At 31.2% G+C, this 12,569-nt stretch overlaps 1 protein-coding gene across 2 annotated transcripts; it reads left to right on the forward strand.

Moving 5' to 3' along the window:
* Positions 1 to 2,596: 2,596 nt before the first annotated feature.
* LOC136269596 (cysteine-rich secretory protein 3-like) lies at positions 2,597 to 12,454 on the forward strand. Of its 2 annotated transcripts, none has more exons than XM_066068369.1 (7): positions 2,597 to 2,731; positions 5,167 to 5,222; positions 5,585 to 5,663; positions 6,561 to 6,652; positions 7,521 to 7,611; positions 10,015 to 10,154; positions 12,310 to 12,454. In XM_066068369.1, the coding sequence occupies exons 1-7, from the start codon at positions 2,683 to 2,685 to the stop codon at positions 12,403 to 12,405; spliced, it is 603 nt and encodes a 200-aa protein (XP_065924441.1). In that variant the 5' UTR covers positions 2,597 to 2,682; the 3' UTR covers positions 12,406 to 12,454. The 2 variants fall into 2 exon arrangements, with proteins under 2 accessions (XP_065924441.1, XP_065924440.1); XM_066068368.1 differs by having other exon boundaries at positions 2,654 to 2,731; positions 5,153 to 5,222.
* Positions 12,455 to 12,569: the final 115 nt, after the last annotated feature.

A 12,569-nucleotide genomic window follows, 5' to 3' on the forward strand; every position in this document is an offset into this window, starting at 1 on the left:
AAACACATGTTTATAGTTTGAACTATTATTTAATTATGATTTTGATACAGTATGAAGTTGAACACATGTAGTGACTACAAAAGTAATATCTAAGTCAACGTTTGAAAAATACTGCTCTACTGGTAGCTTCAAATACTAGTAGGCAGTACATAATGAACACAACAACAGATGTTAAGATGAGTACACATTTTGGAGTAATAAAATTATAACGCAATTAAAAAAATATTAGTATTGTCATCTTTACAAAACTTTGCAACCAAAGAGATATCCATTTAATGTCTCATACAAAAGTAAAAAAAAAAAGTAGGGGTCACATCTCAAACATTTGAGATATAGCATGAAATAAGCTAATTTGAGGCCAAAATTGGACTTAATTTTTTCTTAACTTCCATGAAATATAAGCTAAATATGCCAAGTTACATTGATAGAAATATCAAAATATTGTTCAAATATGTTTTTCAGAACATTATGAATATATCGTAATACGCAATCTAAAAGTTTGGTCTGTGCTGAAAAATATGAAGCTAAAGTAACAGTACTCTAAAACTATTGAATTAGGAAAATTGTACATTTTCATGAAAACCTTCCGTCACAAAATATAGTCCCTTACCAAACCCATAAAAATGTAATTTTATTTAAACAATCTTATTCAAAAACGTTTATTTGGCATTGTTAAATATAAATAAACTACTAGAATTAATATGTGATGCAGACTTTTCAGACTAGATGTGACCCCAAATGGCTACCTAAAACCTGAGGAGCAAGCGGACCTCTTTAAACGATTAATTTTTAATCGAAACAGTTGTTTGCAGTGAAGCCTCTAGACAAATTTAAATTTCGAGGAAATGTGACAATAGTCCTCGTTTTTTCTCTCTCAATGAAGCAGACATAATAATCTCCTTTGAAGACAAAGCGAAACCGCATAACGGAATGCTGTAAAGCTTTTTGCTTCAACAATTGCATTAATTAGTTCTAATTCGGGAAATAAGTATGACATATAGGGCTATGATGACAAACAAAATTCTCGGTAAAATCTAAAGCTCACAAACAACAAATTTGTACGGCGGAAATTAGCATAGAGCTCTCTACATGGTGTATGGTTATTGGACTTTACTTTTATGTTAATGATTTCTCTTTTATCATTTACGTTTCCTGTTGCACTTTTGTTAAAAGAGGGCTACATGTAGAACGACCAAGCCAATACGCAATCATGTTGAGCTTTTCAATTGTGTCTTCTTTGTTGAATGAGTTTCAATATTCATATCAGATATATGCATCTGTTGCAGATTTACCACAATCAATTGATATTAATAATGTATTATACTTTCCAATTCAAGAACAATAATACTGTAGCATATATTACACCGAAAAAAAACGTTCTTTTTTATTGGCTCCCATTATTCAAAATATCTCAGTTTAGATTAAATAACTAAAAGTCTTATGGTCAAGCATGAAGAGGTTAAATTAAAATATTGACATTTTCCAGTGCCTTTGTCTGTGATAATACTACAGTCATATCGATTTTGTACTATATAAACCATAACTGCAAATGCCTCCAAATTGAGGCTCCAGCCGGGTTTGCTTATTTTCATGTATATTTAAATTAATATTAAATCGTACGATTGCTTTAATTATATAAATAGAAGTAATAAGGAATCATTCTTTGAATATTATGAGGTGCATAATTTCGGTCGGGGCGTGATCAAATCTATCATAAAGCCCTTCGGTCTTTATTGGAAGAACGATTCCGTATTCCTTAAATGTTACTTTAAGAATACACTAGGGCCAGTCGAACACAGGTCCTACTGAAAAAAACATCGAGTCGAATCTTGCACTGACTCTTTTTGTTACAGAGGAAATTCAGATAGCTGGATGGCCGTGCCTATATTTAGACGATATCACTGTCCTTTATTTGGAGAGCCTTATGTAAAGATACAGGAAAAATTTCAAATCTTAAAGCTAAATAAAAACATTTTTTACACATTTTCTTTGAGTTTATGGCTATTTAAATCGTATCTAGTATTTTATTATATACCTGATGGTTAATTTTTTGAATGTCTTGCCTCCTTCATTAAAACAAAGTTGTTATTGATTTTTTTTGGCAATCTCGCGGAACGATTCTAGATGTAAAGAATATATGAATATTTTAATTTCAAATGTATAGTACTAATTTATTTATTATTTTTTCGACAGATTCTAAATTCATTTGACACACAGTATAAAATTTACTAATTTCAACAGTATATTTACTTAAGTTGAAATTCTAATTTGATACATTTAATTTTAAACTGTTGATACTATGTATACCATTGTGTGAAAAAGCATTGTAATTCAGATGAAATTGTTCTATTATACTCTTTCCTTACGGAAGCCAGCTTGCATTTGTTCTCGGACCTTCCCGGCAGAGCTCGGAAAACATTCCGGTTGTCGGAAAGGCCTGAAACGTTCCGATTGTTTTGACAGTATGCATGAGTAAGCAAGTCGGATGTTGGTGTCGGTAGCTTGTACACGGTGGTTATGCAAGGTGCTCGATGACTGCCTGAATGGTATGCCCAGTCTTCATTTCCAACATCCGCCATTTTAGGAAATGACTCCACTCTTTCATTTACACCCTTATATAATGCCAATCAAATCGTTGGGAGTTGACAATTACTCTAATGCTCACGAGTCGGTTACATATAAATGAACAATATGGGACCTTATCTTCGAATCCGCTGGTTTTACATATTAAGTAAGTTATTTTTCATTGAAACATTATTAAACAAATCCGAGTCTTAATATTTAATTATTGTCTTATTTAAATGTGATCACTGAATTAATATTGTACAATGACAATAAGCATAAAGTTAAATTACATGCATGGTTATTTTGTCTATAAATTATCCTGAAAATTCTGCCAAGCTTTACATAGATGACAATTTACTTGCATTAAATTTAGTAAAATTACATATTAAGAATTCCTTTGAAATTGAAAGTTGTGAGAAAAAGCCGCCTCGTGCATGTACATGTGGCGATTGATCTTAGTTACTAAGCATTAAACGATGATACGTAACGTTCTAATATCATTGAACGGTACATACATACATGTATATGATACACTAGTAATTTTACCAAGTCTTTAGATATTGTAAGGTCTTCAATGCTTTCAAGTAAAGTTTCACTTACATGTATCCATAGACGTCGAAACCCCCTGGGGGGGGGGGGAGGGTAGGGGCTTCGCGAAATGATATTTAAAAAATCAGGTGATAAAAAGCAAACATATTCCACTTTATCAATGTTTAAGAAATAAATTTCATTTTTGGAGGTTTATGGTGTTTTGAATTAGCCAAATTGATATACTCCTGCGGTAATTTTATTTATATCAAAACAGGCTTGGGGCGAATTACATTGTAAAGTAATGCATTACATTACCATTACTTCATTAATTTAGGCATTAAATAACCATTACCATTTACTTAATTTTCTTGAAGTAATGCATTACATTACCATTACATGAGTAAAGTAATGCATTACCATTCCCATTATTTTGTGAAAAGTCGACAATAAGTTTTAAAAAAGTAATTTAAAAGCTGATTAAAAATCTTTTGCAAATGTTTCATATATAAAACACGCTTTAACATTTTTAAAGGTTTATGTTCACTATCAGGTTCAAATTTAATGACTTGAACAAGATTGCTGTTGCACTTTATGATCAGTGAAATTTCAAAGGTTTCATCTTTTAACTGCATCCTGTCGGGTTTGAAAATCTAAGATATATTTAAGTGTCCATGCAATAACAGATAAAATACATGAATCTTGTATTTTCTATCAGTCCAAACTATTGTACTTAATATACAACACAGCAGAGAGATAGAGAGAGAGAGAGAGAGAGAGAGAGAGAGAGAGAGAGAGAGAGAGAGAGAGAGAGAGTGAGAGTAACATTATTTTCAAATGGGTTATAATACTGGAAGTTATTTTTAAGCTTTCAGAGACAGTGACTTCTTTTTAATGCATTCTTTTTTGCTTTTAAGGGTGTATGTCTGTTCTCTATTCTAATGGAACACAGTTAAGAGAAGGGTGGGGATTGGGGTGTTTAGCACCTCTTAATACACTGGAATGTTTTGGTACTACTTAGATAGTCCTGGGGGCATTGTGTGTTGTTGACACATTCTTCATTGAATGCACAACTAATTGTAGTTAATTTGTCAAATGATATAATATTCCTTATAACAATACTCTTAAAATGTTATGAAATTGTGTTAATTGTAACAGCTAGTTATATTGACAATTTAAGAATGGATTCTTAATTAATTTTTTTTAATCATATGACCAAGTATCTTTATCTCAAGAATGACTTTTTCTTCTTTAAAACAATTTTTAATCAAATACAATTTCAATTATTCAATTCATCACAATTTTAAAAATAAACATGCATAGAAGAGCATAGTAATGCAAAGTAATGCCATGTAATACCAGCATTACACTAGATTTTGGAAAGTAATGCATTACATAAGCATTACTTGTAATGCTTTTGTGGCATGATTACACCTTGCAATGCATAACCATTAAATTTAGCATTACCCCAAACCTGTATCAAAATGATCCTACATGTACTTGTCATCGTAGAGTAGTCTCTCCGTCTCTTACCTTTGTCAAAGTATTTGTTAAACCTAATTGATCATGAGCTAGACTGATATCAATAATGCTGGCCACCTCGTACCAGTATATAACACCAGGTACCGGTATCTCTACACAAGAGAACTACTGAAATTATATCGACACATGGACATGCAACATATATAAACAAAAACATGCACTTACAGGAAAACAAAATCGGACATAGGGTGAGGTGGGTGGGATTGGGGTGAAGGGATCTGTGACAGAGGAGCAAGGACACTTCTCGTTTAACCTTTTGTGTACCTAGATTCATCTAACGGCTTACTAATTTACATTAGTCTTATGCAAAATGAGAGAGGATATGAATTGTGTTGCTTGTACATGTACTCGCTCTATCCTTTAGATTCATTAGATCAATAACATTATGAGGACTACATTAAGCATTCCAAAGCAGTCGTAGTGCGTAATGGAATTTCATGTTTACCGAAATGATTGAATATTACTTGATGACTGAAAAAGAGTAATTTAAGAACGACTGCATGACCTTGTCAATAAGTATTATATTTTTAGGTGTTATGGTATTTACTTGCGTAGCGGATGACGTCAGACTCAAAAGAAGCACAAATGTGAGTGATACTCAGTTATTGTACAATACTACAAATAAACAGTCAGGCATTCAACAAACACACATTTTCACAAAAAATTCGTGAATATTCTCTATAGTAGCATTTCTATACAAAAAGTAATTAAGATTAATTATTTCTAAAACAATAAGTAATTAAAATAAATCATCTTTTACAACCAGTAGTTAAATTATTAATCTTTTCTTTACGAGAAGTAGTTAAATTAATCATTTCTATACAACAAGTACTAGTTAAATTAATCATTTCTATACAATAAGTAATCAAAATTAATCATTTCTATATGATAAGAAATAAACATAATTTTTTCCTATACAGTGTAAATGATATATTTTGGTCTGTTACAGGCAAATTGTGAGCCTCGTTTTACTACCATTGAGAACCACTCCGCCTGCCTGAACAGATCTGCCCAAGCTACCCAAGCCGGTAGGTACAACATGGATACGTGTGTCTGAAAAACTTAATCTTTTTCTTCTCGCTTTTCTATCATATAATTGAATGTGCAATAATATTATTCTTTTAATTTGTATAGACTAAAGTTTAGCGTATCATGTGGGATATTGTTAATTTTTTTCGTCAGTTTTTTCGGTACTTTGATTTTCTTTATTTCAATCACATTGATTATGACCAAACTACTACTTGTAAGTACACGTAAAGAAAAGAATTTGATCGACGCCATTGTAATAATATTTTTACTTTAACTTATAATGAAATGGATACTTTTAGATCTTTCTTTCTTAAATACATGTACTAATATTACTTTCAAAATTATCACTCAAATTAAATCCAAATTAAAACCTTGCTCGAACTTCTATTTCAGCTTTTCAACTTATAATATGATCACTGATGTTCGACAAACTGGATAAAGACTGAATAAAATAAAATGTCAATTTTCTACTTTCTGTTTTTAAACTTCATTATTAGCACTATCAAGTGAAGATTGTAATAAGATTTGGGCAAATTTCTTCTTAAAAAGTAATTTACAATTGAAAATTAACGCATGACTAAAATAAAATAGACACAAGTGAATAAATCATTTAATTAACTTAACTGTTACGCAAAGTCAATGATATTAAGTGAATCACATTTTGAATTCAATCTAGCTGATTAGTACAACATTCTTCCATCCGCTCACGTAGAAATTACTGAATAATGCTGAAAGTTACTGTTAATAAATACGTTATGACAAGAATTTATAGTGTATAGCAAATTGCTAAACAAAAATTCAAATGAACATTTAGGGTTTATTTTGTTGTTGTTGTTGTTGTTGTTTTTTTGGGTTTTTTTGCCCGTGCTTTGAATGATTTTGTCCCATGCCACTAGGTGTCACTGAACAGGAAAAGGTGGATATCGTCAATTTGCATAATCTCCTGAGGTCACAGGTCAACCCACCTGCTACAAACATGATGAAAATGGTAAGAATTATTATATCACAATTGAATCTAAATTTGTTAATATTGTTTATCTGAACTAACTGAAAAGCCAAAAAACAAACAAGACAAGACAAACAGAACAAAAAAACAAAACAAAACAAAAATAAAACAACACAAAAAAAATACAAAAAACCAAAACAAATTAACAACAACAACAAAAAATAACAAAAAGAAAACATTAAATAAGCGAACATGCAAATGTGAAAAAAAAAACATTTTTGCAATTTAAAACGGGCCAAATATAGTCATATTATTTCATCCTGAGCTTACAACAGTTCAAAACATCATAAATCTGCAAGAATGATATTAATTTCTGAAAAATTGAGAGAGTATACAATTTTGCTTTTTTATCACTTTTTTTTTCATTTCGCAAAGCCCCCCTCCCCAACCCGGTTCCGACGCTTATGAAATAATAATTATACGAAAGAGGAGTGCCTTTTTTGTATTTTGTTTTTCTCTCAACATTATTACATTAATATTTTATTTGACAGATTAATAAATATAATTATATACAATATAAGTGAGCTTTTTTATCACTTTTTTTTCATTTCGCAAACCCCCCTTCCCCCTCTCCCCAACCCGGTTCCGACGCCTATGAAATAATATTTATACCAAAGAGGAGTGACATTTTTTTGTATTTTGTTTTTCTCTCAACATTATTATATAAATATTTTATTTGACAGATTAATAAATATAATTAAATACTACAAAAGTGAACTTAAATACTCAGTAAAAAAAAAAAGACCCAAATCACGTATTGAAATATTGTTTAAGTCGATATCACACTTAACTTTGACTTTGAACACATATAGCTCTTATTAGTAAGTTCTTTTTGCACTGATTTTCGTAGAGTTGGGACAACGATGTGGCGCTAGTGGCACAGAAGTGGGCGGAAAACTGTGAGATCAAACACGATGGAAGCTATCAAAGGCGGATTCCAGGTACAGTGTTCTAGTATAGATAATAAATATTTAAAGAATAAGGCATCATTCGTCGAGTATTATGAAGTGATAATTTCGGTCGGGCGTGGTCAAATCCAATAAAGCCCTTCGGGCTTTATGATAGATTTGATATTTGATATGATAGATAATATTTATATTATTTCCCATTTGTACACTTTAAAAAATATTATTTTAAAACCACTATTTTTATGCAGCACATGCTATGTATTACTACGCGGCGCAACCAATACAGTTTTTCGGTTATGCTATTATAACACTCGTCCATTTTTTGTCACTCATGTCTTATGAAGTTATTGGGTTCAGGGTTCAAAATTGACTTGTTATGTTATCACAGTTAAAATGTAAATATATACATGTTTATGCAAATAGAAGCCGTCCCAAATCACAGCATGTGCTACAATCGCAACTTCTCGGGCCTTTCCTGCAAGCTCGGAACTTCTCGGCCCGAGAAGTTGCGATTGCATGTGCTCGTGCACAGGGTTGCCATTCCTTCGCCATTCTTCTTTTTGATGTGCAGATGGGCGAACCTTAAAAAGAAATGTAGCATTGGTTTAATGTTTCTTCTTCTTTTTTTAATTTGCAATATCCTGCAAGTGTTCAGGGGTATTTTATTAATAGGAGAGTCAATTCACTGGGTTTAAAATCAGGTAGGCGATTCTGAAAAATTTAAGGATGGTAGGTGGGGGGGGGGGGGGGGGGGTAAAGGGAATGGAACTGTCCATATGTTAATGTATACCTGTGGTCCATTTGATCGTTCGACGCCACGGTTGTATTTTTTTTTTTTTATAATTTATTTATTGATAAGAACAAACAAAGTATACAATAACTTCAAGCACAAAAATCTAGTACTAATTATATACAAAGCATATTGTCGAATACCTAAAATACTATAATGGTTAATTATTTCCGTCATATAGTTTTATATTGCTTATGAAAAAAAATACCGACTATAAAAAAGTATTTAGAGTTGTATAGATTCCATAGATAATGTTTGCGTATACTACACATGTATACAAAAATAACACAGGTGCAGGGAGCTAGTAAAATCAAAGTACTGAAGTGCTGACGGGAGTTGGTTTTATCGATTATTATTTATTTTAAAATCAACTATATGTAATTTTGCATGAATGGCAAGTAAATTCCTAGTATAAGCATTTGAATTACGCACATTATTAATAATATGAATTCTCCTACAGGAAATTCGTGAAAATCCAATATCAACCATGTTGTGTAATATTCAAAGAATTAGTCCATCAAACTGCGTATCAGTAATCGAAATAGTTATGAGAAATTTTATTGATTCAAGCAAAATTGAACTCAAGTTTCTCAGCTGTATCCGTTAATCTGCGACAAGACTCTGCTTGTCGGAGATTTACGGAGACAGCCGAGCGTCTGATTGTCAGAGACTATATTAAACTCTGGCGTAGGAATACATAAAATGTACGACTTCAAAAAATATCTATATTGTTTGTACCCTTTAAAATCTGACTATTTACAAGGTATCTATAAATTAGTTTCCTTGAAAAACAATGCTTAAGAACTCATTACATCGAATTTATTGATTAGAAGTAAATGTTGTCAGCGGTGTTGATTTGTGCTTAGGTCCAAACACTGTTTCACTTTCGGTTTGCCTGAGTAACTGCATAGGAGAGTTGATTAAAATCAACTCCCAAAAATTGCGCACAAATAAGGCTATATTAGCAATGTATAGAGATTTAAATTAATGTACAAGTAATATCCTGGCTAACCCGGTAGTCAACCTTATCTACATATAAGTAAATCACATAGTCTTGGCTGTGTGATGGTCATCCAAGATGCATAAGTTATTATTGGTTCGATCTCCGGCTGCAATGATATAAATGAGTAACAGTACATTATAATTTAACATGTATTTGCGGATCGTTCAAATTGAAAGTTTCTCAATTGGCTGAAATATTTCGATGTTAGCGGGAATCACATTTTATATGATATTTGTCTACGCGAACCTGTAATCTATGTATCTCGAATTTGAATGAATAAACAAAAAATATAATTATGACAAATGCTTGTTTGCAAAGAATAATCTCCGATAATTAAGTTTAAATAACAAAATTTAGAAATAAAAAAATACTGTTTAGAGGGAAAAAAATGTTAATTCAAAATGTGGTTTTCAATTTCGATAGGGATTAAACAGATTATTATCAGTAAGTGTATGTTGTATAGTTGTATATATATAAATATAAAAACAACATTCAAGCCATCATGTTTTCATTTTAATTCTACTGAAATGCATACTTATCACCCTTTCAGATATCCGATTATTTCACAATTAAAAATTTATGTTAATAATTTTAAAATTGTAGCTCAAATAAAATAATATTTTTTACAATTTATTTCATTAAGCTCGATTTTCCTCTGGTCAGAATTTGGCATACGGAGGCGCCAAATTGACTTGGAATAGCACGGTCAATCTTTGGCACAGTGAAGTGTCCAAGTTTACATACGGAGGGACCTCGAACTCAGGAGTGGGGCACTATACTCAAGTATGTCATGTCTTTAAGAAACTTATTAATTTTTAGCTCACCTGAACGTAAGGTTAAAGTGAGCTTTTCTGATCATCTGTTTTCCGTCGTCTGTTCGAAGGTCTCTCTGTAAATTTTTCATATTTTTGACCTTTTATATAAAATTTTTTTATTAAAATTATCTTTTCAAGAACTACAATGCTGCAATTTAAAAGATTCCTATGCAAACATCCTCAGATACATGTAGTGTACATTTTATATGGTTAAAACTATGACATTTAGATCAATACTGCGGCCTCAAGAGGGTTTCAAAGTTCAACTAGAACCAATAGGGAAATTTTCTTTCAAAAAAATTTCTCAAAAACTAGAAATCAATGCACAATTTCTTATATCAGTATATATGTACTCTAAGGTAGTGTAGAGTGTACATGTAAATCGTATAATTGGTTACCCCTGGACTAATACTGGAGCCCCAAGAGGGTTTCTATAAGTTCAACATAGACAGACATAGAAAAAAAATTATGATATTTGCCGGAAGATTGATATCACTATGTAAGCATCCTCTTATCTACATACTTTTTTTTTTTTAGAAATAATTATAAATAGTTACATGTAATTTTCAATTTTGTTAAATTGATGCATTGAGGCCAAAGATAATTAGTTAGTTGGTGTATCGCTGATCTCATGATAATAATTCATGTCATTATGTGAGATACGATATCCATCTTCTTTTTATATATTGTTTTTATGTATTCTCAAATCTTTGATAATATAAGAATAATAGCCTAAAGCCGCGTTTAACGGAAAGAATTTTTTTTTTTTACAAAGAACAGATACAGGTACTTGACGACGTTACATGATTTCCGAAACTTAAGGAGGCCAACTGAAGTTTTCATTGCGCATGCTTTTGCGCATTCTAGTATAATACTGTGTTTTTATACTTCTTATGAATTTTCTTCGATATAGATATGACTTTTTCCTATATATTCCTACAGTAAATGTACCTTTATTTTGAGTTGGCCCCTAAAAGAACCAGATGGTCGATTTTTTGAAACTATGCAAATAAACTAGAGTTGGTTTAAACGACAAATGGTCGAAAAATAAAAAAGTTTTTTCTATTGTAGTTTTTCTGCAAAAAATCCCAAATCGGCCACCTTAAGTTCTTATTTATGATTCCACTGCTTTGCCACAGTTTGGGAAACCAACATCGAGATATTAGTATTTAGAACTCTGTATATCAATTCAGGTGATACTTAATGTATACATGTATCCTAGTATTCTGAACCGTGATTACAAATGTACATGTATTTTCAGCAAAATGCATTTAAATGGTACACGGGTAGTGTTTTGTACTAGGGAATTTAAATTTAAAAATCCAGCAGAATAGATGCATGTTGTTTAAAACTTTCTGTTCTAATCATTCTTTAAGTGAAAAATTAACATTCATGGAAATCAATCCAACGATCGCAAAATCAAAAAAGACCTATGCGTTACCGCTAGGCCTTGCATACAGCACACGAATGGTCTTCTCAATATATACGAGTATACATGAATGATATAAATTAGTCATTAAATGGAATATTCCTGCCTAATTTTCAGTACATAGACCATGTTAAACCATAATTAGTTCATTGTATTGACTGTCTACAATATCTTTAGAACATGATTTTTATCAGATTTCTTTGGTTAAAAGTGTTAAAAATAACCAAAATTTCAAATTGTATGTTAAATATTTTCGTAGAATATATCTTTAACATGGAGATTTTAAAGATATCATGTAAGATAACTAAGACTCTTTTAACCTGGTAATTTTGATTTCTTTAGAAATATTTTAACTTAACTATATGATTGCAAAATTGTTATTTTGTTGGCTAAATTGCATACTAAGTTCGCTTTACCTCTTATGAAAGATATTTAAGAACTGATGTTAAGGTGACCGGTGTGGCCCATAAGCTTCTTATTTTATTCGTTCGTTAATCAATTAATTTATGTTTTTGTACTATATCGTACATGTTTTAAAGAAATAAACAGCAAGTTAAAAAGTTTATATCCCGGTGAACTTTTAAACATTGCTTTTTATTAGTTAATATATTTAATAGTAAATATATAAAAAAGTTCACACAAAAATAAATGTTTTCGCTATTCTATATGTTCATAAATTTATCTTTTTATTAAGGTGGTGTGGTCGTCCTCCATTAAGGTTGGATGTGGATACGCCTACTGTAGCGCAAGCAATACGCACTATTACGTTTGTAACTATTCGCCAGCGTAAGTCCCACTACTGACCAAAAGTGTTCTACCTTGCTTGAAGATAATAGTGAATAATGTATTATACAATTATTTAATGCTTAATGCTTGGTGCAGGGAACAGCTCAGTATCAGTATACAGTTATTTAATGCTTGAGCAGTCAATAGACCAGAATATTTTTCCCGAGG

This window comes from Magallana gigas, chromosome 8 (assembly GCF_963853765.1).
Source record: "Magallana gigas chromosome 8, xbMagGiga1.1, whole genome shotgun sequence".
Taxonomy (NCBI): Eukaryota; Metazoa; Mollusca; class Bivalvia; order Ostreida; family Ostreidae; genus Magallana; species Magallana gigas.

Coding starts and splice junctions, on each gene's coding strand:
- LOC136269596 (XM_066068368.1), top strand. CDS start 2,658: ATGCTCACGAGTCGGTTACATATAAATGAACAATATGGGACCTTATCT. Junction 5,223..5,584: donor GACTCAAAAGAAGCACAAAT/GTGAGTGATACT, acceptor GGTCTGTTACAG/GCAAATTGTGAGCCTCGTTT. Junction 10,155..12,309: donor GAGTGGGGCACTATACTCAA/GTATGTCATGTC, acceptor CTTTTTATTAAG/GTGGTGTGGTCGTCCTCCAT.